Source organism: Eleginops maclovinus, chromosome 9 (assembly GCF_036324505.1).
Source record: "Eleginops maclovinus isolate JMC-PN-2008 ecotype Puerto Natales chromosome 9, JC_Emac_rtc_rv5, whole genome shotgun sequence".
NCBI classification, from domain to species: domain Eukaryota; kingdom Metazoa; phylum Chordata; class Actinopteri; order Perciformes; family Eleginopidae; genus Eleginops; species Eleginops maclovinus.
Genome location: NC_086357.1, coordinates 7,470,623 through 7,496,970, shown reverse-complemented (window position 1 = coordinate 7,496,970; position 26,348 = coordinate 7,470,623). Strand labels below are relative to the sequence as shown.

Genomic DNA, 26,348 nt, shown 5'->3' with positions numbered 1-26,348 from the left:
ATTTTTCACATTAAATCACTGTTAAAATGTCCCACCCGTCTTGGATAACAGTTAAGTCATTCACGGACAAACATTTACAATATCAGCAAAATTGTAAATGGCACACTGCATTAGCTGATTTGAACAGCAGGTTTCCACATGTGGGACAAAATCAATGTTCTTTAGCTGTTCTACAGAAGGAAATGTGGAAAGAAACTGATTTCAGCTTTACATACACAGTTTAGATCATCCTTCCTTAGGAACATGCAGCAACTACAATCAGTCCTGATTCCTGTGCTTGACCTTTTCTTGACTGACATGTCAGGAAATAGGATTCAAAGGTCAAATTATACTTGATTATGTCTGCCAGCTAAATTCTTAATTATTTCCCATATTTATTTTATCCAGTTTCCCTTTAACACTGAGCTCTCGCACTCATTCCCAAACTATTTGGCGTGTAAGTTCTTGAAATGCAATTGCGCCTTTCTAAAACCCCTTAGTACAGGTGGCTTTTGTCTTTGGCAGAGGTTTTGTGATGATTATGCACCATTTTCGCCTCTTACCCAAATAACAACAGAGAAAGGTTTTAAACAAACATGATATGTTGGAGCGCTGACACAACACATCACGCTGAGGTGACAGGCTAAGGGGTGGGACATCAGAGCCGGCCAGCTAACCAATCAGAACAGACTGGGCTCTGGTTTCAGACAGAGGGTGAGAAGAGGTGCTGCAGCACAGGCAGTATGAGAACAATAAAGAGCTTTTTGAACATTGAAGTATGGAGACATGTCCCAGTAGAGGCACAAAATACAAATATGAAACCTGAAAATCAACATAATAGGGCCCCTTTAAGAATATGTACATCCCTACTAGTCCCAGATTGGACTCAATATGTTTAGAACCAATCCAACTGGGTTCCTGGATCAGGTTTTGGTTAAATGCACCAGGATAGACCTTTGGAAATATGCAGTGGTAAAGCATACTGTTATAGGTCGATCCAAAGTTTGGTGAGGAATAGCCTAAGTGAAGTAAAATGAGGTGTAATGTAAAGCCTTTAAAATGTTTCCTCTTGATTCTATAAATTACCACCTGTTTAAAAAGTCTAAAAAGCCTTTAGATGGAAAAAAATACCGTCTGTTTTTTTTCTGCTGTCAGAATCAGTCAGACAGTTTGTTCTACAGCAGAGAGCGGATTTGATCTCATCCTGCTGGAGTTTCATATTTCATATCATTTGACCTTTTTCCCAATCCAACTCAATCTTTCCACATTAATTCAGCATTACTACAATCTCTCCTCTAGCTTTATCCTACACTAAAAGGAGAACAGGATAATTACAGCAAGCACCTCTACTTATATCAGCACATAATGCACCTGGCAAAATTCCCAGAATCCATTATACTCTTTCCTCTCATCTTTTTAGTTTGAAACAGCAGACATTACTTAGCTGTGTGGCTTTATACAGAATGTTTGATTCCAGCTTCTTAAAATATGTCTGCTTATCTGGGATTCATTCATGTATTCATATATCTCCTCTTAATGAGACATTTGCTGTGATCATAGATACTTTGCAGGATCTCATATGGAAACTTCTTTTGGAAATAGCTGTTAAACTGTCAGAAGGAAATGTTGGTGTACCAGCTTTTTGCAAGTTTGTTTCCACAATAAAACAAAAGAACTAAGGAAAAATGCTTATTTATTTGTTTTTCTAGTCTTTTAATGTTCCAATCATAGCCATAATGAATAGCAGTCTGATGAACAGCAGGATAAATCTGTTCAATAACAAAACACAGATGCTGTCATTGACATCTCTTTTTGTTTTTGTGAAGACTGTAATGTGATCATGAATGCCAAACAGTTACTAAAGGGAAATGGGATCATTAATTAAGATTAATTCATCTTAATTTTAAATCAAAATGTTGGTTTACTGTGGACCCCTGCATTAGCTGGCCCCCAGAAGAGAAGGACAGAGAGAAGCATTAGTATGTATGGTGTATCTTCAGATTTACTTTCAGAAGCTATAACATGTGTTAAGATGAATGAATTAATCAGGTTTTTCTTAACAATAACCATGGCTACGTTTGAATTAGGGGATATATATTCTAAAGTGGGCTACTGAATTTATTATGACATCAATGTGGATGGAAGGGCATCATGGAGACAAAAATATATGTGTACAATTGTATGGCAGTTATGCCTTGCATTGAGGCCATCAATGCCAAACAACACTGTCAACTGACAACCAGCTTTATATATAAAAAAGGACCATTAGATGCAGTCGGGGCTCCTAAAAATTAGGATCCCATTCAACAAAACTGCATTGACAATTATGTTTAGAGGGAAAAAGTTCTTAGTCCAAGTAGGCTGGAGGTCAGGATGAATTGACAATGTCAAACAAACACAGGACTTTCACCCAGGACAACTCTCTTCTTTTTCCGAATGAAACCAGCATAATTGCAGACTTGAATACCTAACATATGTCACATACTTCAATCATGTAAGTAACTTAAGTCACAAAACATACAAACCTGATATTACTATACCTCGTCAATTAGTTTTATTTTAAACTGCTATTCAAACCACATGTTCAAACTGTGACCGTACTCCCTGGGGAAAATATAGGCTCCCCTCGAAACTTAATTGAATTGAAAGCAGCTTCTTGTACAGGAATCTAATCTTTAAGATACAGTGTTTCTTATTGTCAACTGTGCAGCGTTATTGATGTATCTGGAAAATATATTAATCAAAAAAGGATGTATTTATTCTTTTTCAATGAACAGGATCAGGACCAGGGGCAAAAGAAGAAAGATCTGAAGCAACGACCGTAATATCCAGTTTGTACAGTAATTAGAAATAAATAGTATCACACCAGTATAAGAGAGACAGAATAACAGTGGAGATTCAGCGTGAGAGGAGGAAAATCCTTGACTCATGCAGCGTTTCAGTTGCCACATCATTTTTCCAAACACACCTAGTGATTACCCCCGAGCAGAGACAAGCTTGGACACATCTGACACGCAGCGCTACACTAAAATTACCAGGGACTCATCTCTCCTCAAAACACTTTTCCTTAATGTTGCTTCCATAGTTTTCTTGTGCTTCTCATTGCAACTGCATCATCAAAAACTTCACCATGCATATCTTATCAGTCTCTTGGTGAAACACAGCATGGATCCGAGCGCATGTTCTTACCTGTTCAAACTCTCTGAGGCTGTGCATCTGTACCGGTGGGCCTTTGTCCGTCTCATCACATGAGAAATCTGCACGGATAGAGAAGAAGGAAGTTAATAGATTAAAGCAGACGTACCTTTCTAAGGGAATATCTGGGGTAAAGCAATAAAGAAAGAAACTTGGATCCATTCATTTTTAACCATCATTTCCTCAATCTTGTTCTTTCTTTAGGTGTGTGTTTTATCACCCCTTCTGCCTGAGAAACTTTGTGATCCACTTTTGTTTTTTTGACTGCTGACTCAATCTAAACAATGCTGTTGTTCACAAAAAAACAAAGAGAGCCTAGACATCTTGGTTTGTCCAACAAGCACTCTCTATTGTCCTTGATCCTGAATGGTTGGTTGGTCCTTGCTGATCGCGAAACGCAAGTGGGTTACATTTCAGAAATGTGGGGACCAGAAAAGCCTGAACTGAACTATATATTTGAGTCATAACATATTTAAAATTACCACATTATATTGGCCTTTCGCGTTGTATTCTGCACTTCTAAAACCAGCAGCTGACAAAACAAATCTTTCCCCAAGTTTTGATTGATCACATGGTGTTCATCAGGAGGGTAAAAGATGCTTAGCTGTCTTGAAACCTTGACACTCTGGATACAAGAGTTTACATTATTTAGAACCCTTTCAGGACTTGGGACAGGAGACATAAAGGTCATTTTAAGATTCATTTGCTGATGAAGACCCTGTGAAATGTTTCAAAGCTCAACCAAAAGCAAAAAAGTGAGGACTGTTTGGTCTACTTTAGTTTTTAAATGGAAGCACACAGAACAGGTTAGTAAAGTTGGTTGTGTTTAAAGCAAATAACCGTAGACCATTACTTTTGAACAACTACAGTTAAAGTAGTTCCGCTGTTCGGGGAACACAACAGAGATTAAATGTAAACCCCTCTTGGCTTTAGCATCTCTGAGACCTCCTGATCAGCCCTCGCCTCATTATAACCCTATTAAACCTGGATATATGGGCCGTGTCCACCCCCACACACACAGATTCGACAAGGCATATCGACGTCCAGCTGAAACACTTCCAGAGGTCTCAAGATGTCTCAGAGCCAAACTCATCATCTGTAAGAGGCCAGGAGCTTTCCCAGAAAACTCCACACAGAAGGGATTTATACAACAGTTATATTTTATCCCTTTAAAAGCAGGCCAATTGGTTTGCAGTGGAATAGGGGCGGGGGTGGTGGCGTGCCAGACCCCGAGGGGTGTAATCAAGACGACTTTGGCAGAGCACAGATTTCTGACGGTTGCTTAAAATTGCGGTACATTAAATATTATTAAAAAGCTACTCCGTTAACATGAAGGTAGACAATTATTCTGGATTGAGGCCCGAAGCGCGCCATGGTAAAATATTACACAACACTGGTATGAATGACGCACTGGTCAAACTATGACAACACAAGTAATTAAATAAGTTGTGTTACCGTACTTGTGAGTGCCCTCATTGACATTATGTGTTCCTTCGTCCAAACTCTAATGCCTTGGATCAATGGTTTAACATTTGAGGAAATTAACCTTTTTGGCGTTGTTGTTTAAATTGATATCAATGTCATACTTGTTTTTAAGTACAGACCTGGAGTCAAAGACGTGGTTAGCTTAGCATAAAGTCTGAAAGGATTCCAGGATTTTCTTTTTAAGTCTTCAAAACTAAGCCAAACTTCTTAACCTTATAATCTCTGAAAACAAGCCAACTAGCACATTTCCCAAAATCACAACTGAAGACAGCAAGATCAGAAATGTTTATGGCCCAAATCTCAATTCAAATGTCTGATTATCTGGGATCTCTTTCCTTTCACACATTGAAAAACAACAGACAAAAGTGGTGCCGCTTTTTGTTTAGCAATCCCAATGTTTCCTTCGAATTTCCTAGACATTATTTATCTTCTAATCATTTAGGATTTTTACACCTTTAATTAATGATCTGAACCTAATTTCCAGTGTAATCCTTACAGCCTTTTGTAAGAAAGCAACTTGTAGATAAGAGAGCAAAAAAATCTCCTTTTAGAAACAAATACAAACTTGAGTGTATACATCTTTGTTTAGTTATTTTTTAAGTAAAGTCATTTCTTGGTCCTTTCTTAAACCTACTAACAAATGAGTAGATCTCCAAATGTTCTCTATTTTTTCTTACTATTAGGAACAAATGACTTAGCTCCTTCAAGGAAATTATCAAGCAATTACAGAACCTGTAATTTTACACAAAAACATCGGATCAAAACACATTTACCCGCCATGCTGTCTAAATGTAGCCTAAGGTATCAACACCTACAAGGACCAGAACACACACACACACACCTTTTAAAGGGTGGTGTCCCAGCACACTCAGTCATTCATAGCCTCATAGTGGCAACATACTGTTGCTGCTTCAAACAGCTAATTAGTCAAAATAGAAACTTGTATCAGGCCATGGTGGGTGAACTAAAAAGGCGTATTTATATCATTTTCCTGGGGGGAAAAGACAGGAAGGTCTATTACGACAAATGGCACAAGAGAATATTGATTAGATACGGCAGATTTTTTTTAAAGTTAAATATTTAAGAATATTAAACAATATTTTGAATATTTACTTACCCATCATAGGTCCGATGCTTTTCGGCCTGGCCCGTTTCTCTGCACTACAGTGCCTGAAACAAGAGACATTAATCAGCCCAGTTCCCTTAGACTCAACACTGTCCCATGTGTCTTCCCAAGCAAACACACACACAGACACACACATACACACGCTGCCCCTATGCCTGCAATGAAACCTGTTTTTCCACATTTAAGGTAAAGAACTATCTTCTCTAACCCTACCTGCTGCTGTTGCTGCTTAATGTGTCTCTGAAAATGTGGTAAAAGTCTGAAAAAGCACAGTGGGTCAAAAATAGTCTAGGAGCTTTCCCACTGACATGTCAGAGACAGCAGGCACACTCACACACTGGTGGTGGAAACTGAGTCAGCGCATGCTTTCAGTCACACAGTCATCACTCACCAGCTGAGAAACAGTAAACAAAGACGGAGAGTGGAAGAATCCCTGTACTCCTTCCACCGACTGGTCAAAACTTCAATAACAAATTAAATTGTTTATGGTAGTGTAACTTATAGAGCACCATGTATTGTTCATTTTCCTAACGTAAATATTGACTGGTAAAGTGAATGAGTTCTTTAGCTTAGGAAGTATAAAAAAAGACTGTTGGCTCCTGAGACATCTCAAGTGGCTTAAAATGTATCAATAAAAGGAGGCTTTTTTAGGATCAGAGGAACGTAGGGAGGATTTCTCTCCATTAGCATGTGCTAGGAGCATTTCATGAATAATCAATGAGCGAGATTAAGTCAGAGCCGATCTTGCGGGGCTGTAAAGGCTTCTTTTATTACCTAAAGTGAGGATAAGGCAGGCAGAGGAGCTTCACATCAGGGTGAGAGCAACCCTTTGAATAACACTGGAATCAAAGGCTTTTGGAGAATTGAGTGGATTAGTTAAATTAACAGCATCTTGACCACCTAGGTGTGTGAGTGTGTCTGCTGGTCTACTAGACCTCCATGCTGGTTTGAACACTTGGTGGGGACAGCTGGAGGAGCTGCAGGAGATGTGGGTGCACGTGTGACAATAGAAGCTGAGTAGACAACAGTAAAGAACTCTAACAGCAGCTGTGTCGCGAACATTTGTTTTCTCCTGTGTGGCTACTTCTCATCAAACCTCAGCAAATCAGTTCCCTGTAAACTAATGTTTCAAATTTGAGCAACCCATGCTTCTGCACCTAATTTTACCTATGCTGAAGTTTCTGGAAGATCACTAACCTCTTGGTCAATGATTTGCCTCCTTAATGTCTTTTTAAAAGTGGCCCTATTATTTTACTCATTTTTTGGTTAATATTTGTGTTTTGTGCCTTTACTGGGACCTGTTTACAGGCTTTAATGTCCCATGTTTTTTTTTTCTCATACTGTCTGTGCTGCAGCACTTCTTTTCACCCTCTGTCTGACACCAGAGCGCTGTCTGCTATGATTGGTTAGCTGGCTGGCCCCGTTGTGATTGGTAAACCGCTTAGATATGTCCCGACCTTATCACATACAATAAGTTGGAGTTCTGGCCAATAGAAGCGCAAATGTTATTTAGTGATCTCAATATGTTGCAGAAGTAAACAAAGGTCTTAATAAAGGTGGTTGGGATACATTTAATTGTACACAATATTTTCAGAAGGCACAGAATGTGAATCCCAAAATGACTGTATAATAAATCTGAAAGTTGATTTGATTTATTGAAGAATAGTAAAGTAAAAAACATAATTCTAAAACTTAAAGATTCTATAAACTGCCTTTAGGTTTTCAATTGAGAAGAAAAGATGGACACTTGACTATGGCAAGCCACAACTTGATCCTTGAGACAAACATTTGATGAACTAAAAAGTACTGGACATATTATTTATATCCACATTGTAAGTATGTCGCTTAAACTGACTGACCTGCCATGTGGGTCAGCAAGCAATAACAAACTGTTCAAACTTTGTTTAAAACCACACAAGTGACTTTTGTACTGTAGATGACGTTTCCAAGGTTACCAAATGTGCCTGACTGAACTTCAGGAAATGTATCATTTAGCCCATTGAGGGAATGAGGGTGCCAAAGAACATGAACTTAAGTTTGAAAGTTACAATCAGTGTAAACTGATGATTCAATGAAGAGCTATAAATACAGGACACACAATATTTATGACCCAATCAGATTATTTGGAATCAAATGAATCCCAAACCATCTAAAGGAGAGAAATGTGAGTTTAGAAGTAAGACACATTTCTAATACTTAACTCGACTTGACAACATGCCAAACCAGCCCAGTGTTGCGTCTGGCAGGCTTCAAGAGGTCAGAATGACAGCAGTGAACAAAGATAATTCAGGTGTTTGCTTTAAAAGCGACTGAAATGAACTCAGCCAATAGCCGCCCATCATGCAGGAACGGCACATGTGGGAGTCCAGACCTCATTATGCAACCATGGCACAAAGGTCCTGTTTCTTTGCAAGGTACAGAAGACTTACTCCTTTATTCATCTGCATGCACTGCAGAGGACAGGCTTTTCTGTTCACATTAAATACATGAATGCACACCCAAACAAAGACAAAACCACACCGACCCCCATGACTCATCAGTAGAGCTGTAATCATCCTAAAAGCCTTACCTTCCTCTGTAAAGATATTCACTCATTTTTCATAGAAAAGTACACTTCCAGTTGATCCAGTATCTCCTCAACTATCAGGTGAGTCCTCAGTCTGACTGTCTCGAAAGTATCTTAACACATCTGTTTATCCTCCAACAAGCAAAGCTCCCGAAGAGGCTAGGCTTCGAGTTGCTTGGAATCTTCCAGCCAGTAGTTTGTGACTCCTCAGACCCAGAGCAGGGTGACCACAGTCAGGCTCTTTTGGCCAAGAGACTCCCGGAGGAGCGAGCCAAGCACCCAGCCGGTCATTTGACGTGGCAGAAAGCAGTAGCAGAGAGCGGAGGTAAACACCAGTGGGGAGCAAAGGTACACACTCTGCCCGTTCAGCATGAAAGAGTGATCTGTTTCAGCATGCTCCAGAACAGACGCTCCACTAGCTGTGTGTGTCAGCATGTGCACAGACCGCACCAACGTCTTCCTCCTGATAAAACAGTCACTGAGCTGTCAATTCACAATTTGCCCCTGGTGTTTTTTAAAAGCAGGGTGGAGCACAAGAAGGGCCGTAGTGTGTATGTGCCTGTGTTGTGTGTTTATGCATCCCCTCCTCCCCCTGCAGGTGTGTGTGACATGTCGGAGCACGCTTCCAGCAGGTAAAACAGGGTATGAATTCAAACCTCCCTCCAGCACAAAACACACATCAAGCTGCTTTACATTTCTTTCTGGGTCATGCACACACAGATGACACATCCCAAATCTTTCGCTTAAAAACCACATTATCTGAGTCTAGTATCGCTCTTTTAGAAAAGCCGTTTCAAAGACAAACAGAGCAGCTGAATTGAGTTGATTCAAACAGACGGGCAGCACATTGAGGCTTGTGGAGAGAGCGCAGGATCAAAGGCCCAGAGACTGGATCAACCGCCATGGAAATTCCTCCTCCAAACAGGAGGGTTTAGTCTGATGGAGTGTGTGGTAGACAAAAAAACTGCAGTATTTAGTTCAAACTTGAATAATCATCTGTTTGGTTTTGGGTACTTAAGTCAAAAACGTATTAAGTCATTAGTTTAAGTGTATATTATGTTATATTTACAATATTTTCACCTCTTAACCTTGCCTCAAATAGCCTTTTCCAATGGGAAACTGTAGCTGCCATATTCGTCTATGCTGTCTCCAAAATAACCGGACTCCATTGACCAAAACTGTCATTTTACCATGCAGAAACAGAAGTTACTGGTCTATGGCTGCCTCAATCTTTTTTTCAGTTTCTGTTATTGTGCGACTTTGGTGACTCCATTTTTACAAAAGTTACACAAAAACACAAACTAAACTAACCCTAACAAATTGAGGCAGCATTAGACCAGCAACTCCTGCATTCTGTAATGCAAAATTAATGGTTTTGTTAATGGAGTCTGGTGGGTGTGAAGAGGCCCTTAGAATAACTCAAACTGTATGTTTCAAACGCCTAAAGTGTTTGCAAAAAACATTCCAGATGCAGGACTTGGTGTACCTTTAGTCTGCAGACACATGCACTGTTGGCTTGTGTTCAAATTCTAGGAATCTCTCTCCCTTTCTGTATCTTTTTGCTTTCTCCACCAAGAGCAATGTCCTCACATACCTGCCTCACATTCCACACATGCAGCTGGTTCAGTCAGGAGTGCTGATGGGTTGTGGGAGTGCAGGCCTGCAGGTCTGAGCAGGGAGGAGACCTAACATTAGAGGTTGGACTGTAAGGCTTCCCTCTGCTGAGCCAAACACGTTATGCAATCAGCCAAAACCACAATCCTTAACTCTGTGATCCACTGCTCAGTTCAATTGGAGACTTGAATGTTTAGTAGTTTGTTTTCAACTTTGGAGACAGAATTCCCAAAATGGTTGTATTAATGTGAGGGATCATGACAAGTTTGATGAAATAGAAAATAAAAAACGTTACCAAACTGAAAGGAAACATCACTTTTTTTGTGTTGGCTGCTTGCAACAAAAACTACTACAACTTTTGACATGAGCAGACATGTTTTTTTTTAAAGTTGTGAACTAGTGAGCTGATTAAGAGCTCTCACATAAACAGTTTTCCACTGCATCATACAGATCTCAACTCAACTTGCCCTTCTTTTGGTTTTCCATTGGCAAAAGTTGTGTATAACACATGGTACCTGGTAGATCTTTTTACCACATCAATTGAGATACCAAAGAGGTTTTGTACATTTCCCTGCTGTGGGACTAATAAAGGATTTCCGAGGATAACTTCTCCAGAATTCTTGTAATTTTGTACAGGACCATAAACAATGGAAAAGAGTTCCTTTATGTGCATCACATGTAAAACATACATCAGGAATATTACCATTGAAATGATTCAGGACTACAGGAGTGATATATAGCCTCATAACCCACTTATATTGTAAGAGTCTGAGACCTGAGATGTATGTTTGTGCCTGAGAAATGTTACAAATGGTTAGCCATTCAGGCTCAGTTCATTCTTCCTCTAGGTCAGCACACCAGGCACGTCTCATGTCATCAGATGACTCCTGTGACCCTGACATTAGAGTCCTATAGAGAATAGAGATAAGTCTTCTCTGGTGCAGGCAAGCTACCACCTTATCTATTGCTGACAGATCAGTTTAGTCTTAGAAATGAAGTCTCTAATTTGAAGGTACTTGAAAAAATGTTTAACTGGCAGATCAAAGTTCTGTCTGATATCTTCAAAAGACATAAGAACACCTTCATGAAAAATATCTGATATTTTCCAAATACTTTTGTCTGCCCAAAGTTTGAATCCTCTGTCTTTTTCCCCTGGAGGGAAATTGTTGTTTCCCAAAATGGGTGTGAACTGGGACATTTTAAGGGAAACATTTAGGTATTTGTGAACTTCATGCCATACACGGATAGTATTTGAAACAAACGGATTGCCTGTGGCTTTCCGTAGTTTTGCCAGATCACCAGAGTAAAGATACAAATATAGAGGTAGGTGAGAAGTTTCTCTTTCAATATGCACCCAAGAGAGGAATGAAGTAGATCTAAACCAAAAAGAGGTTGTCCACAGTTGGCTTGCCCAGTAGTACCCTTTGAGGTTGGGGAGTTTCAGCCCACCCCTGTCATTAGGTAAGTAGAGTAGGGAGAGACACAGTCTTCCTCGTTTGTTATTCCAAATGAAATTTCTGAACATTTTGGTCATATTTGAAAAGAAGTTAGTTGGTGGTGGTAACAGCAAGCATTGGAATAGGTATAAAAATGTAGGTAGGACATTCATTTTATATTAATTCTGCCAATCATTGAAATAGGCATTGCTGACCACATTTTAATGAGGCTAGTCACTCCTGATATCACTGGATCATAATTAGTGGATACAAGATATTGATCCCCAGATATATACAACTTCCAACATTATTAAATGTGGTGACTACTGGGGGGTTACTTCTCTCAGAAGCCTTAAGGAAAAGGATATTTGACTTAGATTCATTAACTTTATATCCTGAAAATGACCCAAAAGTGCTTAATTATTATCTTAAGGAGATTAGGAATAGACCTCTCAGTCAGAAATAAAACTACGTTGTCAGCAAAAAGACCTATTTTGTTTTCTACCATTCCTATTGTGATGCCAGTTATGCCTCTGCATTGTCTAATTGCTATGGCAAGTGGCTCAATTGCTAATGCAAACAATAGGGGTGAAAGGGGGCACCCCTGTCTAGTTCCACGTTGGAGCTTGAAGGGCTGAGAGGTTACAAAGTTGGTCGTGACCGAAGCAGTAGGGGAGTGGTACAGCAATTTCACACACTTACAGAAGTACTCACCAAACCCAAATCTCCGAAGCTTTTTCAGCGTCTAAGGAGATTATAGCTGTATCTCGACTCTCCCTTCAGCATGAATAATATTTACTACTCTACGAATGTTATGGAAAGCTTGGCGGCCCTTTACGAACCCGTTTTGGTCTGGAAGTATCAGAATAGGGAGATGGTTTTCAAGATGTTTTGCTAGCACTTTTGCAATGATGTTAGCGTCGGAGTTTATAAATGAAATTGGACGATAAGATCCACACTTTGAGTTGGGTTTATCAGATTTTAAAATCAGTGTTGTTAATGCATTGCATAAGGAGGGTGGTAAATGCTCTGCTTTAATTGATTCGGCAAACATATCAAAGAGCGGTGGTACAAGCATCTCCTTAAAGCCCTTGTAAATATCTATAGGTAGTCCATCAGGACCAGATGCTCTCCCTCTATTCATGCAGAACAGTGCATCAAACAATTCCTCCATTGTAATAGGGGAGTCCAGCTCCTCCTTTACCCCTTTTTTTAGCACTGGAATGTAAAGCTGGTGTAGAAATGAATGGAGGTCATTAGTATATGGAGTCTCTGATGTATAAAGGTTCATATAATAATTTTGAAAAGCTTTATTAATTTCGATTGGGTTTGTTTTTGCCCCCCCCCTCAGTTTCAATCTCTGTAATAGCCCTTTCATTCTGTAGGGTTTTAATGCGCCATGCTCATAATTTTCCAGCAGATTCTCCCTGCTCATAGTATGTCTGTTTTAACCTAGTGATACTGTTTAAGGCCTTACTTGCAGTAAGATCGTTATATTTAGCCCTTAATTCGGAGAGCCTCGGTATAATCTCTGGTAAATTATTCACTGAGATCTCCCTTTCCATATCTTTAATATCTCGCTCAAGTTCAGTAAAGAGTAGATGCATCTGATTGGCCTTACTTGTATGTGAAATCATCTGACCTGTGTTTGGTGTGTGTTGGAGTGGCAAGAGTATTCTCGAGTATTGGGATTTTTGATTCTCCAGATATCACATAGGTGCAGTTCTGAACCAAAGTGATTTATCGCCCTGCAGGAATTAGAATGGGAGGTGCCATTTCTGGTAGGCCGGTCTAAAAGTAGATTAGGGGCACAATTAAAATCTCCCCCCATTATTATTTCACCTCTGAAGGAGGAAACCATCATAAACAGATTATTAAAGAATGTGGCAGCGTCAGTATTGGGCCCATAAATGTTTGCAAAAGTAATTTCTTGGTTCAGTAATGTGCTATTGACCACCACATATCTACCTGAAGGATCGTGAATATATTTGTGAATCCTAAAAGGGACTGATTTATGGATAAGGGTTATTACTCCTCTAGCCTGTGAAGAGTAACCTGAGGCAAGAACTTGCCCTGGCCATCTCTTTCTTACGCGTATAATCTCGTCTAACTGTAAATGAGTTTCTTATAGAAAAACAACTTTAGCTTGAAGGTGTTTAAGTCTGGAGAGTATTTGCTTAATTTTAACTAATTTTCTCATACCCCTAACATTACATGAAGTAATAATGAGAAAAGGAGCATTGCTCATAACATAGCCTTAGCAATATTATATAAAGTTATTATATCAGCATCCCTCTGACCAAAGTAAAACAGTGCACCATCAAAACACAGAAGATAATAAAAAGAAAAGAAAACAAGAAACTCTTGAGAACAGCGAGAGAGCTCTCCAAAAACCCTGTGCCCCCTAATTGCACAGACCCCTTTCACCCTTATGCACATAATTGGAGGACCAGAACACCTACGCCGTTTCTCAATAACGGAGCAGATACAAAACATTGATCAATAAAAAAGTAAACCCATGTCCGGCAGAATTAAAAATGTGAAAAAACCCTATAGCCTACTGGCCCATTGCGTCATAACCAAACTTAATGATCGCATTTTAGGATGAAACAGCAATTTTTACCAATCTAAGACATGACCGAAATTATTCATTAAAATAGTTGGAATAATTTTTTGGAATGGACCCAAGTGCTAAACTAGCAAGACTCACTCAGTCCACGTTACATTCAGTCTGGGACTGTTCTCCTTCGATCTTTTGGACGAATGCCTCTGCATCGGCTGGGTTGGAAAAATTGAGCGTTTTACCATTATGGAAGATTCTCATTTTAGCCGGGAATTGTAAACCATACTCGATCTGAAGGCTGTTTAGTCGGAATTTCACTCCATCGAACAATCTCCTCCGTTGCTGCGATCTCTGCTGAAAGGTCGGGGGAAAACATCAGTCGGGTCCCTTCGAATTCTACAGCTTTCTTCTTGCGAGCTGCCTTCATCATCCGGTCTCTGTCGTTCAACCAGCGCAACTTCATGATGATAGCACGAGGAGCCCGTGTTCGGTTTGGATTGTTGTTGGCGGAGGCTGCTGCTCTTGGGAGTCTTGAAGGCTTGGTCAATAGATGGAGGATTCACGAAATTTTCTGGACCAAGGATTTCAGGCAACCACTGGTTGAGAAACGACACTAAGTCACCTTTCTCGGTTTTTTCCGGCAAGCCCACCAGTCTCAAATTTAAGCGATGCTGACGGTTTTCCATGAATTCCACCGACTTGGTGAGTGCTAGCACCTGTTTATTGGTGGTTGCTGTGTCGGTCCTCCGCAGAGCTTATACGTGATTCTGCACCTCCCAGTCTTTCGGAGAAGGAGTCAATGGCTTCTTTAATGCCACGGTTTGACGATATAACTTCTTGGAGTTGGGCAGAAAATTCTTGCCTAAGAGCCTGAATAGCTGCTAAAATCCCTTCTGTAGCATGAGAGGTTTCCGTTTCTCCTTGTGCTAATTCAGACTCAGCCTCTACCTTCTATTCTTTAACTTTACCGGGTTTACTCGACGGCATTCTCAGTATTTCTAACTATATAGTATGGCATACACTTCGGACAATTGGCTTAAACTGTTTTCACTTTCAAACGAGTGGGTTTACTTATCTTTTGTCCAAATATTTCACCGGAGCACATGGGTACTGCGACTTCTCACATTCACACCCTAACCGGAAACGTTGAGTTACTTTTGGATATTTATTTTCAGAAGATCAGATAGAGATACCTTAGACACACTCTGATGTTCGAACCGGGTCAGAGAGAAACAACGAGGACAGTTTCTCCTGGATTTAGAATCAGTCAAGTTGGTTTGGATGCTTTGACACATGTGGTTCATCATAAAGTTTACCAAGATGAGTGATCTTAGAAGGTTATAATCATGGTTTGAGGTGAGGCCAAATGAAGGGGGGAGGGAGTTACAGTAAGGGAAAAAGAAAAACCAGCAAGCAGACAGACATGGTAGAAGAGAAGGGGGAGTCTACGGAGAGAAACATACACCCTGTTATTATCCCGATCACACATTTCATCCACCCTTCTTCCACTCTTCCCAGGTAACCTTCCCTGTCTGTGTTCCTCATTGACTAACTTCATCCTTTTCCTTCTTTCTTTAGGCTGCTGTCACCAGATCAGCTGTGGTAGTGCCTTCACTACCACAGCTGATCCTGATCCTAACCTGAACCTCTGTCATCTAAATGTCATCCTTAATACACAAACACAAACCTACAAATAACCATCTGTAGACAGAAAACAAAGCTGGCAATCTACAACTAAGCTTCACCAAACAAAATGAAAGCCGTAGATGTTTATTGGGTTGGGAAACTTTCTGTTTGTCAAGCTCTTTGTCGGGAACACTGGTTCACAACCTGAGAGATGAATCCCACATAAATATTACTGTAGACGGTAAACACAGTTGACAAGTTACAACTAAGCCTCTCCAAACAAAACGAATGAAGTCAATTCATCAGCTGGCTGTCCAAGCTAGTGGCAGACATCATGTTGCATAGCATTTGATAAACCAAATCACACGCAACTAAGCTTCAGCAATATGGCAGTAACGATTATGCTTTACACTGTATAAGACAGAACATGCATACATGGGAAAACTTAATTTTCCACAGTCCAACAGATGTCTGAAGATTTTAAGACAACAAAATGTTGTTATATATGCACTATTTCACCTACGTATCTGCGTCCAAAAACCAAACTGCATTGAATGCCATTTCATCAGAGCCTACTTACTACAAACTTAAATACATATTTAGACCATCTGGGTAGAATATTTTTTTGTATTGCCATTTATCCTCAATCCTTCACAGGACTCCTTTGCATTTTGTTTTCCACAGCTTTGTGCTATAAATCAATCCTTCATTGTATAGTATAGGTGAGGCTTATGGAGGACCAATCTAAACTCAATGGTGTCATTATTTTGCTGCCAACATATTGTACAATCAACGTTGACTTTAAAATGTAAGTTAAAGCAGAAAACCTGTATTGACAATTTTCATTTTAACAATTTTTAGAGTTAGAAGTCCTGAGATCCCTCTAATGATTAGCAACCTAGCTCTCCTCTGATCAGTTATACTTGAGTATGACAGGGGTTAAAACCTTTGAATTTGTGCTATTTAGCATCCAACATAAGATTTAAAGATGTTTTCTGTATCTCTGTCCATCATATGTACGAAATACAGAACTCCTCTCTCTCTCTCTCCGTCTGTTAGGATGGTGGGGGGGTGTATTGGCCACTTAAATTGATCCTTTCTTTACAAGCTGTCAATGAGTAACTGTCAACATGTGCTGTTTTTTTTACGAGGACAAGACCGTGTCAGAGAGGGCTGGAATCATGATACACATTTTAACAGTTAGGCCAAAAAACACCCATAAAACATCACTCTGTTGTTTGCTAATAAAAACAGTAAAGCAATGATTTTATCGTATCAAAATGTGGATACAAACACAATCAAGTGAGGGTATTGTCAAAGCTTTCTTTGGTTCATAGTCGTAATTATTGTCCTGCAGATGTTTCACTTAAACCTAGGCATGCATCTGCATTCATTATTAATGAGCATCATACCAACCCCCTAACCCAGGCTCATATTACTAAAGACCACTTTTACAAACAAAATCAATAAGTCAGTGTAATGTTTTGGCTTAAATATTAACAATAGCCTACAGGAAGTGTACTGATCATTTTTCTGCTGTAGAAATTTAAAAAATAACCCCAGAACATAATTTCTACAAGTATTACATTCAAATCAGATGTTTATTAATAAGATATGAATCTCTATATTGAATGATTTTGTCATACTTAAGTTTATTATTTTATCTTAACCATCGCTGTGTTTAGACTATTAGGAATCACAGCTTAATGTATCCAAAACGAACTCAAGGTCAGTTTGTAAAGAAGTACCAATTGTATGGAACCTTAAAGTTTGTGTTAAGGAGTAAAGTGGATCTCCAGTTTGTGGGATTTTCAAGATATTTGAATAAGAAATTAAGAGAGACAATGACATGAATAATGAAGCAAGTAAAAGATCCTTGAAGCTGCACAATAATCAATACCCTTAATGAATGTTGCCTTTAGGACCTCAGTGTTACACTTTAAGAATTATGCAACATTATGGATTTAATGGACACGTTTGTAATGTGTTAGCCTATTTTCTGCCGACACATCCCAAAGCACTGTCTTTACATCATACAGGAAGCTCTTGGCCTCCATTCATTCAACAAAGTTTCAGAACTTACTTCCTTGAAACTTGATTGATAAAGCTAATCAATCAAACAACATGTCCCCCCCCCCCCCCCACACACACACACACAGCTGAGTTTGATACAGTTCACTAATCAATACATCAATACTGAACAGGAAACAGTTTTCGGCTCAGGGCAGCAGACAGACAGCTGTCACAGTCAACATCAACACTCTGGATCCTGGTTTGAAATGAACTACACAACACAGTAACCCTCATATTAGTAACACTCTGCTCACATATGCAGATAAGTAATATGTAACACCACTTATATCACGGTAGTTGCAGTGGATTACCTGTCAGTCCCTTCCTAGTGTTGTTTATGGCGGTGACAGCAGTAGTCCCTTCTCCATCTTCTTTCAAACACGTCGACAATATGCTCCAGGAGCATCACCGGTATCCTGAAATTAACCATCCGTCAAAAATCCACGATTAGATCCCGAATCCAACCGCCAGCATCCGCACTTACCAGCCGGCTCTGGATGCTGCAGCTGCTCAGACGCACCGCCGATGCTCCCGTTTCAGCTCATTGGTCGGTAGCAGAGAGGGACCCCCCCCCCCCCTCCGCGACCCAATAAACGACAGACCGAAATTTCACGCGTCAGATGTCCCCCCCCCCCCCCCCCCCCCCCCAGCGGACCCAAACATCAAAGGAAAAAGCCTCGTGATGCACGAGGGGGGGTTCATGCATTGGTTGTGGCGCACAGTGAATGATGAGTCTGTGGAATTAAAGGTGTTACACCAGGAACAGGAGAGCATGGTCTGAGGGGGGGGGGGACACGGTCCAAAGTAAACAGGCAGGGAGATCCCATCAGGTAACTACGTCACACAGGTGGGGACTGCGCTAATCATAAGCCATCATGTAGGACACACTGGGGTCATGTCCTTTGTATGTTTGTGGGAATTAGTAGGGTTTGAAAACACAAAAGGACCCATGGTAGAGAGCAATAATGAAAAAGGTGTGTGCTTTATATGTAGTCAATGACTGAAAATATTCCATTTGCAAGAAGATAGATATTAGGCTATAAGAACTATTTCTGAACCAAATTTAAATTATAACATCCCTAGTTATCTATCTTTATTTATAGATACTGACAATTCAAAACAAACCAGAAATAGTATATTTATTCTAAAGCAAATACACATAGATAGTTTTTAAATGTGTGTGGTCTGTTTCCCTGAAGGATATGCTCATTAATATATCTTTATATTGTTGTACTGTTTTTATATATTTTTAGTTTCGTTTCATCATTGCTCAGGTCTCCCACACAGCAACAACATGAACCAGTGCCAACTATTGCTTTTATGTCACCTGGTGGCCAAATGCTGAACTACAGCCCTTTGTTTCTCTTCATCCATTGTCTATGGATTGCATCTGAACCCATCATAGTACACAAACACTGTGCAAGGCCTGATCAGTGGCCACACTGCCTTTTGATTTCTGAAACTACTTAGTGCATGTAAACCATTTAAGAATATCTACAGATATCGAAAATGGTTTTAAAAAGAAACTGTAAGAATTATCCCGGTTAAAAATGTGTAGGATTTAAAAAAAACCAAAATGAATCTATAGACTTCCTCTTTGTGAACCGTCACTTGTGACTCACCCTAATATTGTGTCAGGTTCTGAAGCAGAGACCTTGTACGTCTCTACAAAGTGTGTTTGTAAGCACACAACCAAGGAGCTACAAAACATAGAAAGGTGAAACACCAAAACTGACAAAGGACAAGGTTCCAAAAGAAGAGTTAATCTGGGGTTGGCGCAGATGGGAGGAATACTGGAAAGTATAGAGTTCCTTTCCTTTAAAAAGGTGGTTATGTTTAGATTAATATAAATTGCATGCCTGTTAGCTTAGCTTAATTTAGCATAAAGACCTGAAGTACTCTGAAACAGCTGCCTGGCTCTGCCCCAAAGCTCACTGATTAACTCAAATCTCTGTCTTTTTTAAATCTGTAAATAATACAAAAATGGATATATTTACAGCAGTTTGACGTAGTTCATGGTGAATGATCATAGCTGCAAGTGAACAGGCAGCTGCAAACTATACGTGAGGTTCTCATGATGTTGAATCAGGTGTTAATAATAGTATTTAATACTTATATATTAATACTAACGCTAATATTTTAAAGGAAATTGATGGGTATAAACGTCTGTGTGAGTTTACCCATTGCACAAATCATACATAGTGAGTACTGACTCTGGGTGTGTTGATGATTGACATGGTGTTTATTAATGTTTGATATGATTACTCTGTTGTAGAAAATAATCAGCCCTTTTTTTAGTTTCCTGCTGTGTTTGTTTGAATTTGTCATAATTGTGCGTGGCGTGCAGGCTGATGTCAGGACATTTCATCTAACTGTTAATATTACATCATTCCTGCACTCGGAGATGATGAAGAGATCAAAATGTTCATCACTGGAGGATACACCCAACCTGTCACCGGCCTGCCACTCATATTCATCACTACCTCCACCCTCTAAGCCAAAAAGTTGGTCCGTCCCCACACATGGTATAAATGTCCCAAAAAAAAGTATTTTTAAAGTTTTACTTTTGAAATGTTTTCTGTTGTTACTCACTGTTAAATGGTGAGGGTGATTGAAGCTGCTATTCTTCATGGTGGCAATGCCCATGAGGGTCCAATGATGACAAATTATAAAGTGTACAACCCTAATCATTAAAATGCCACTCCAAATGAACTTTTGACTTGAACTTACCAAAGCAAATCGCTTAAACCTTATCCCCAGGTAACAATCTATCTTTTAATTCACAGATACAAACTATTACTCTCTACCTTTGAATCACCAGTGTGACTTATTTTTGTCAGCAGGCAAACAGGAACTGCTGGGCAATGGAGGGCCGTGGTTGGTGATTATACCGTGGGAGCTGAATGAGGGAATAAGGAACAGGTGAGGCTTAATCACGAAATGACTAACCAAGAGGACCTTAGAGCTGGGTCATGGTGACTGAGCAAGTGCAGGAAAGTCAAAGGGCATCTGCTGGAGAGATGGTGTATGGCAGGGTCCCAAAATAATTCAAGAATTAGAGGGGAGGCCGACAGGGAGGGCAAGTATCACCATGATAAAGCCATAGATGCAAGAACGAAGACAAATGTCAGAATATATGATTATTCCTGAAAATTAAGTTCAGAAATATGTACTACAATCTATAAGAAGTGTGAACTATGATGGGAAAATGCTACATCAAGTTGTATTTCTGTGTATTTGACTACAAAGCCTCTCATTTGACCAAAATACAATAAATTCAGCACCACATTTAAATACAGAACGAGCATGTCAGTGCTAAATGTTATATACACAATTTTTGCTAAACTAGCTCAATGTTACATGCTAAATCAGCAGCCAGTATCAGCATATAGTTGATGATATGCTAACTGAAGGGGTGATAGCAAGGTTAGCTAATCTTGATAAAGCTAGGCTAGTATCAAATGCGCTTCCAGTTTTTGTCCCCAGCTATGCTAACATTTTTCCAGGTATTGTCATCCATCTTTGATTAAGGCAGGAAATACACCCAACAATAATTGCAGTATTAGTGGGTTCGTTTGCAGGTCACAAGACACTTAATTCTGCAAGAGAATGGTGAACTGAAATTACAGTTTGCCATGAGCTAAGCAGGATTTTTCAAATAAATCTAATGCTTCTGTATAGGTCAGAGTTGTCTTTGATGAACCACTCTCTTTTTCCCTGATTTTTGCTCTCCCTTTAATCACCACCTCATTCTCTCCCATCATTCCAGCTGTCTCTATAGATGTAACGTGTGTGCAGGGCGGGCTGTCTGACTGAGAAAAAAATATCTTCCATAGCACAATAGTCCAACAGCACACATAATGAGCGAAGAGGGGAATATAAAGCTCAAGAAGAGACTCTGCTCAGGGGAAGAGAGGCGTCTCAGAGATTTCATGAGACCCGTTCAGACAGATGACTCAAAAGAAAAACTGAATTCCTCAGATAAAAAACTGCAGAGCTCAAGCAGTCCAACTGAAAACCCTTGGATGATGTTTAATGTAAAGTCCCTGGTCATATTGTATTATCATGGCATTGTTTCAGTTCAGATTTAACTTTTTGCTGCGCCAAGTTGGTCCCTGTCATGGAAACTTGTAATTACAGCAGATCAGAACAGACACATTCTGGAAAGTGCAGCGTCAGAGCTTTTTATGGCAGTTTGGCTAAGCTTGAGGCTCGGTTCAGTTTATCATGCTCTGTGTGTGTACTGGAATCATCTGTGCTTTCCTGTGCTCATCCAGTAGAGCGTGAACAGAGTCTGGATCACATAGAGGACCACTTCTCAAAGTCCAGATTTTCGGAACAGGAACTGCAGAGTGTAACTGAGGTAAAGTCCTTGTCATGTTTCCGGGAATTTGGGGGATTTTGCAACCTGAGGGGGGCTAACGAATACAAAACTAACACATGTTGGGTTTGTTACTGGCTAGTTTAATTATTGTTACTAGACTCAATACATTTAAGTTGATCTTTAGTAAAAAAAATAAGGTGATTTAAAAAAAACGATTCAAGTTCAAAAGCTAAAATCAGCTTAAAAGTTAACAAACATAAAATTATGAAGTTGGTGGTGACTTCCAACTTCTTGAAAGAACAAAGAATGATCACAGAAGCGGCCACATTTGAATCTGGAGACAGTAGTCTCATCTCCCCCCACATACAAGCACTTCTATTTCATGACTGTAATTCAATATGAGGTCACATTATTACAACATAACCGTGTACTTGCCATCATCAGCTTCAGAAGACCATGAGATGTGGTTAAAGCTATTTTTCTGTTTACAAGTTCATCAAATTAAAAACCAAAATATGTTGTTTGTCCACTAGAGTAAAGTGTGTCCTGATCTGACACCTGGGACGACAGCATTTCAAACTTTTGTATCTGGTTTTGTTATTTTTGGGAGAACAGTCTCAAGAGAACTATAGTGTAGTTTATTCAGAGGCCCAAAGGTCAGGCTATAGATCGGAGTGATGGAGTAAAAGGAAATGACCTGGTGCGCTTGCAATTTAGAATCCTGTGCCTTTAAGTGGTAGTTTGTATTTTGGATGAAAAGTGACAGCCCTAGTAAAGAGAAGGCTTTGGAGTGCCATTCAGGCTTGATAAATAAACGTGTTGGAAGACATGTGATCCTTGGTTGTGCAACTACTGAGCTGGGATACACTTTCCAAGATTTGCTAAGCTGAAAGCCCTGCAACTTTAAAATAAACGTTGTTGGAAATAAAACGTGAAAGCAATATAATCCAACAATCAAATAGGTGTCCATGTGGGGACTTTGACTCACCACGCCTGTATTTTCAAAATCCTGGCGGCTGCCTTAGAGGAAGAACACAATTATCAAACAACATAATATTTGACATGGGTTTCTTTTTGTATTTTATTCATATTTTCCATTAATTCCACAACATGGTTCTCTTTTTGTTCCCATATGCACTCAATGTATTCCAACCTGGATCTCAATCAAGTGCATTCAGAAAATTCAGCCAAGACTCATGGCTCAGAATTTCTGAGTTCAAATACAGAAGTTGTGTCTCTAATTCAAGTTTGTAATAGTTTCAGTGAGTCTCTAGAGGTTATGATGGTAGGAGGCGATTACTGGAACTAGAAAAACAAAGAAACAGAGCTGCAGCGTCACAGCTCGCTTTCTCCGAAATATATTTTCAGGGGTGACTCACTCACGCTAATCAGGTATTAGTTTAAACGGCATTGTTAAATGAGGACAATGCAAACATTTCCTCTCGGCATGGAGCCCATCAGGCGCCTGCCACTTACACTAAATGGATAATTGAGAAAAAAAATAAACTGTGGGGTCCACTTGCTGCAGGCCAACTAGATCTGCAGTTAGTGGTGTGTGAGGAAGAGCGTGGCCTTTGGTCTGCTCAGTGTGTGTGTGTGTGTGTGTGTGTGTGTGTGTGTGTGTGTGTGTGTGTGTGTGTGTGTGTGTGTGTGTGTGTGTGTGTGTGTGTGTGTGTGAATGAGAGAAAAGGGGGTTGGAGGGGTAAGCGCATGCACAGCCACCAGTGAAGGAAAATTGAAGGCAGATTTTCCGACGGCAGGCGTTGGCTCCAAAATTGCTCGTTTTGGACGGGGAATTTGCTCTGGCACGAGATGTGACAATGATATTCATTTCAGAGCTCGCCCCCCATTTATACCGAGCTGAACACACACACAAATACACACGCACACACAGCTGAACCAAAACTATTAGAGAAAACTCAAACTGCCTTCAAAGGAGAAAAAGAAACATTCCTCATAGCCTCGAGTTTAGGCACTGATCAAAAGGCACATAAACCGTATCCCTCTCTTTTGCTCTCTTTCAAACACACACACATTTATGTATCCCATGTTTTCGGATACACACATGCCTGCCCAGACCTGCAACATGTGCCCACATTCGGCTGATTTGATCCAAGCCCAGTGTCGTGTTTCTACAAATAATCATCTCCAACTGGCCAGCATGGAGCCCATTAGAGAAAACGCCACCGCAGATGGAGTGTGTAGTTTCCTGCTCTCCTCCTCAGTCAGCAGCACAGAGAAACATGAAGAGGTAGAGACACAACATGTCATCACAGAAAAGAAAGAAAATTAAAGAACCCCCTTTCTCTCCTTTTTAGAGAGAACTCTTCAATCCTTTTTATGGTCAGCTGACTAAAGATCCTTCACTGAAAACGGAAACGTTGAGTTTAATTAAATGTATTATGTCAACAGAATCCATATAACTGTATTAATTTAGTTGAAAGCAATAATATTACGTTGAACCTAATCTTTTTTATTTCAACTTAATATCATTGCTTTCAACTAACCTAATACAGTTATATGGATTCTGTTGACATAATACATATAATTAGTTAATTAAGTCAACGTTTCAATTTTTTCAAGTTGTTCCTTTATAACTAATTATATGGTACCTTGATCTTTTCTTTCTTGCATGTTATGGAAGGGCCTGTAGCTTACCAATGTTACCAATTGTAGACTATAAAATCAATAAATCATGCTTCATCTCTGGAATAAAAACAAAACGTGTGCAAGGAAACATGTTTTTGTTCCTCAAAATAAGGTTAAATTGTTTGCTATTTAACCAAGGATCAAATCCGCCCTAAAAATGTGTATAAAATATTTTGACAAGATTTTAAAGTTTTAAACTATTTTAAAATAGTCTTGTTTAATATTCATCACATTTGTTGACTTTTACAAAAATCTAAAGTCAATTAATGTCTGTTTTGAGGCTTAAGTCTCATTTGCAACAGCACATTTTTACTTGTCAATTCTATGATATCTTGGAGACTCCATCAGATGGGAATATTGTGAACGGGGCTTGTGGTGGGATCGTTTTGTCAACTTGTTTGAAGTATTTTAGAATATTACAATATAGAGCAGTTTGTTGCCATATCTTCTTGTTCAAGATGCATTTGTAAACGATTCTTGAAACAAGTCCTTTTCTAAAAATGTTATGACTTTTGCTACTTGTTGCAAGAAAAAAATGTGCCTAGAAAGCAATAATATACATACAAATGAATTTTTGATCAGTTTCATGACACTTTCCTCTGCCTGGTGGTCAGCAGCTTCTACTGACCTGCAGCTGTGTGGACTGCCAGTGTCCAGCAGAGGGAGTGAGACAGCTGATAATCTAAGGAAGAGTCCCTTTAACGTTACGTACGGAAGCTTCACATACTGCCATGCACTTTACTGTCCTGGTGATTGAAAGTTACAGTTGTCCTGGGCAACAAAGAAACGGACGTTGGTTGTGTTTTTTTGACTCAACTGGTTGGTTCAACCATTTCCTGTTGGAATCTATCTTAAGCCTGACAGTTGGACTGGATGGATTTGCAGCTCTGACCCTTACTTCACATCTTAAAAATGGGCTGGAGGAGCCTGGGTTTTGGACAGGGTATCACACACTTAACACCAGCTGATAGGAACACATGAAGGGCACTCAACAGGCTCTGCTTATTTTCTGATAACGCTGTCTTGTGAAGCATTTTACTGCTCTCTGTTGGCTGTGCAAGAACGACTGCTAAAGGAACAAAACTCAAATGAGCTAGAGTTCCTGTCGGAGTATAATGTAATATTCCCTGTGGTCAGTAAATGTTTGTGCTCCTGAGACTTCTGACATATTTCCCAGGTCATGCACGCGTTCTGCTGCAGAGGCCGGACTTCCTGTAAGAGATTGAGAAAGTCCAAATACTTAAAATAGTTCATGTGCCATGAGGGAATATGAAACTCTGGCGATGATTATATAGTGACGATTTCTTGGAGCTCACATCACGTCACTCACCATAATTGTTGTTTTGGTCATTGCCCCACTGGACTTCAGCAGGGCCAAGAGAATTAAAATGCTAATTCATCCAGGACCAGAATGCTCAACAGCCATTTAAATCCAGCCAGAAGCTTTTATCATACCATAATTACGTTACTTCCAGGACAAGACAAGAACTATCTTTGAAACATTTAGCATGGGAAAATACAGCATGTAACATTTTGGTTTGTACTTCCTGTACTTATGGACTAAAAGGTTCTGTCATGTGGAGCTAAATGCAGAAAAAGCTCAAACCTTTGTGCAACTTCCATCTAGTTGCCATTTAATCCCAACTACCTCAAACCATTGAAGGATAATTCAGATTTATTTGGATAAGTTTTATGAGTTATGATAAGATGGT

At 39.7% G+C, this 26,348-nt stretch overlaps 1 protein-coding gene across 2 annotated transcripts in view; it reads right to left on the bottom strand.

Annotated features, from left to right (window-relative positions):
• Nucleotides 1-18,150, bottom strand: part of pde4dip (phosphodiesterase 4D interacting protein) — a 98,636-nt gene extending 80,486 nt beyond the window's left edge. Inside the window, exons 1-3 of one of the 2 annotated variants that reach the window (XM_063891381.1) lie at nucleotides 17,975-18,150; nucleotides 5,777-5,829; nucleotides 3,169-3,236 (exon numbers count right to left, since the gene is read on the bottom strand). In XM_063891381.1, the coding sequence (XP_063747451.1) occupies nucleotides 3,169-3,236; nucleotides 5,777-5,783 (75 nt within the window). In that variant the 5' untranslated portion in view covers nucleotides 5,784-5,829; nucleotides 17,975-18,150. Of the gene's footprint in view, nucleotides 1-3,168; nucleotides 3,237-5,776; nucleotides 5,830-8,354; nucleotides 8,800-17,974 lie in introns of those variants that run through there. The other variant, XM_063891380.1, reaches the window with a different exon arrangement.
• Nucleotides 18,151-26,348: the final 8,198 nt, after the last annotated feature.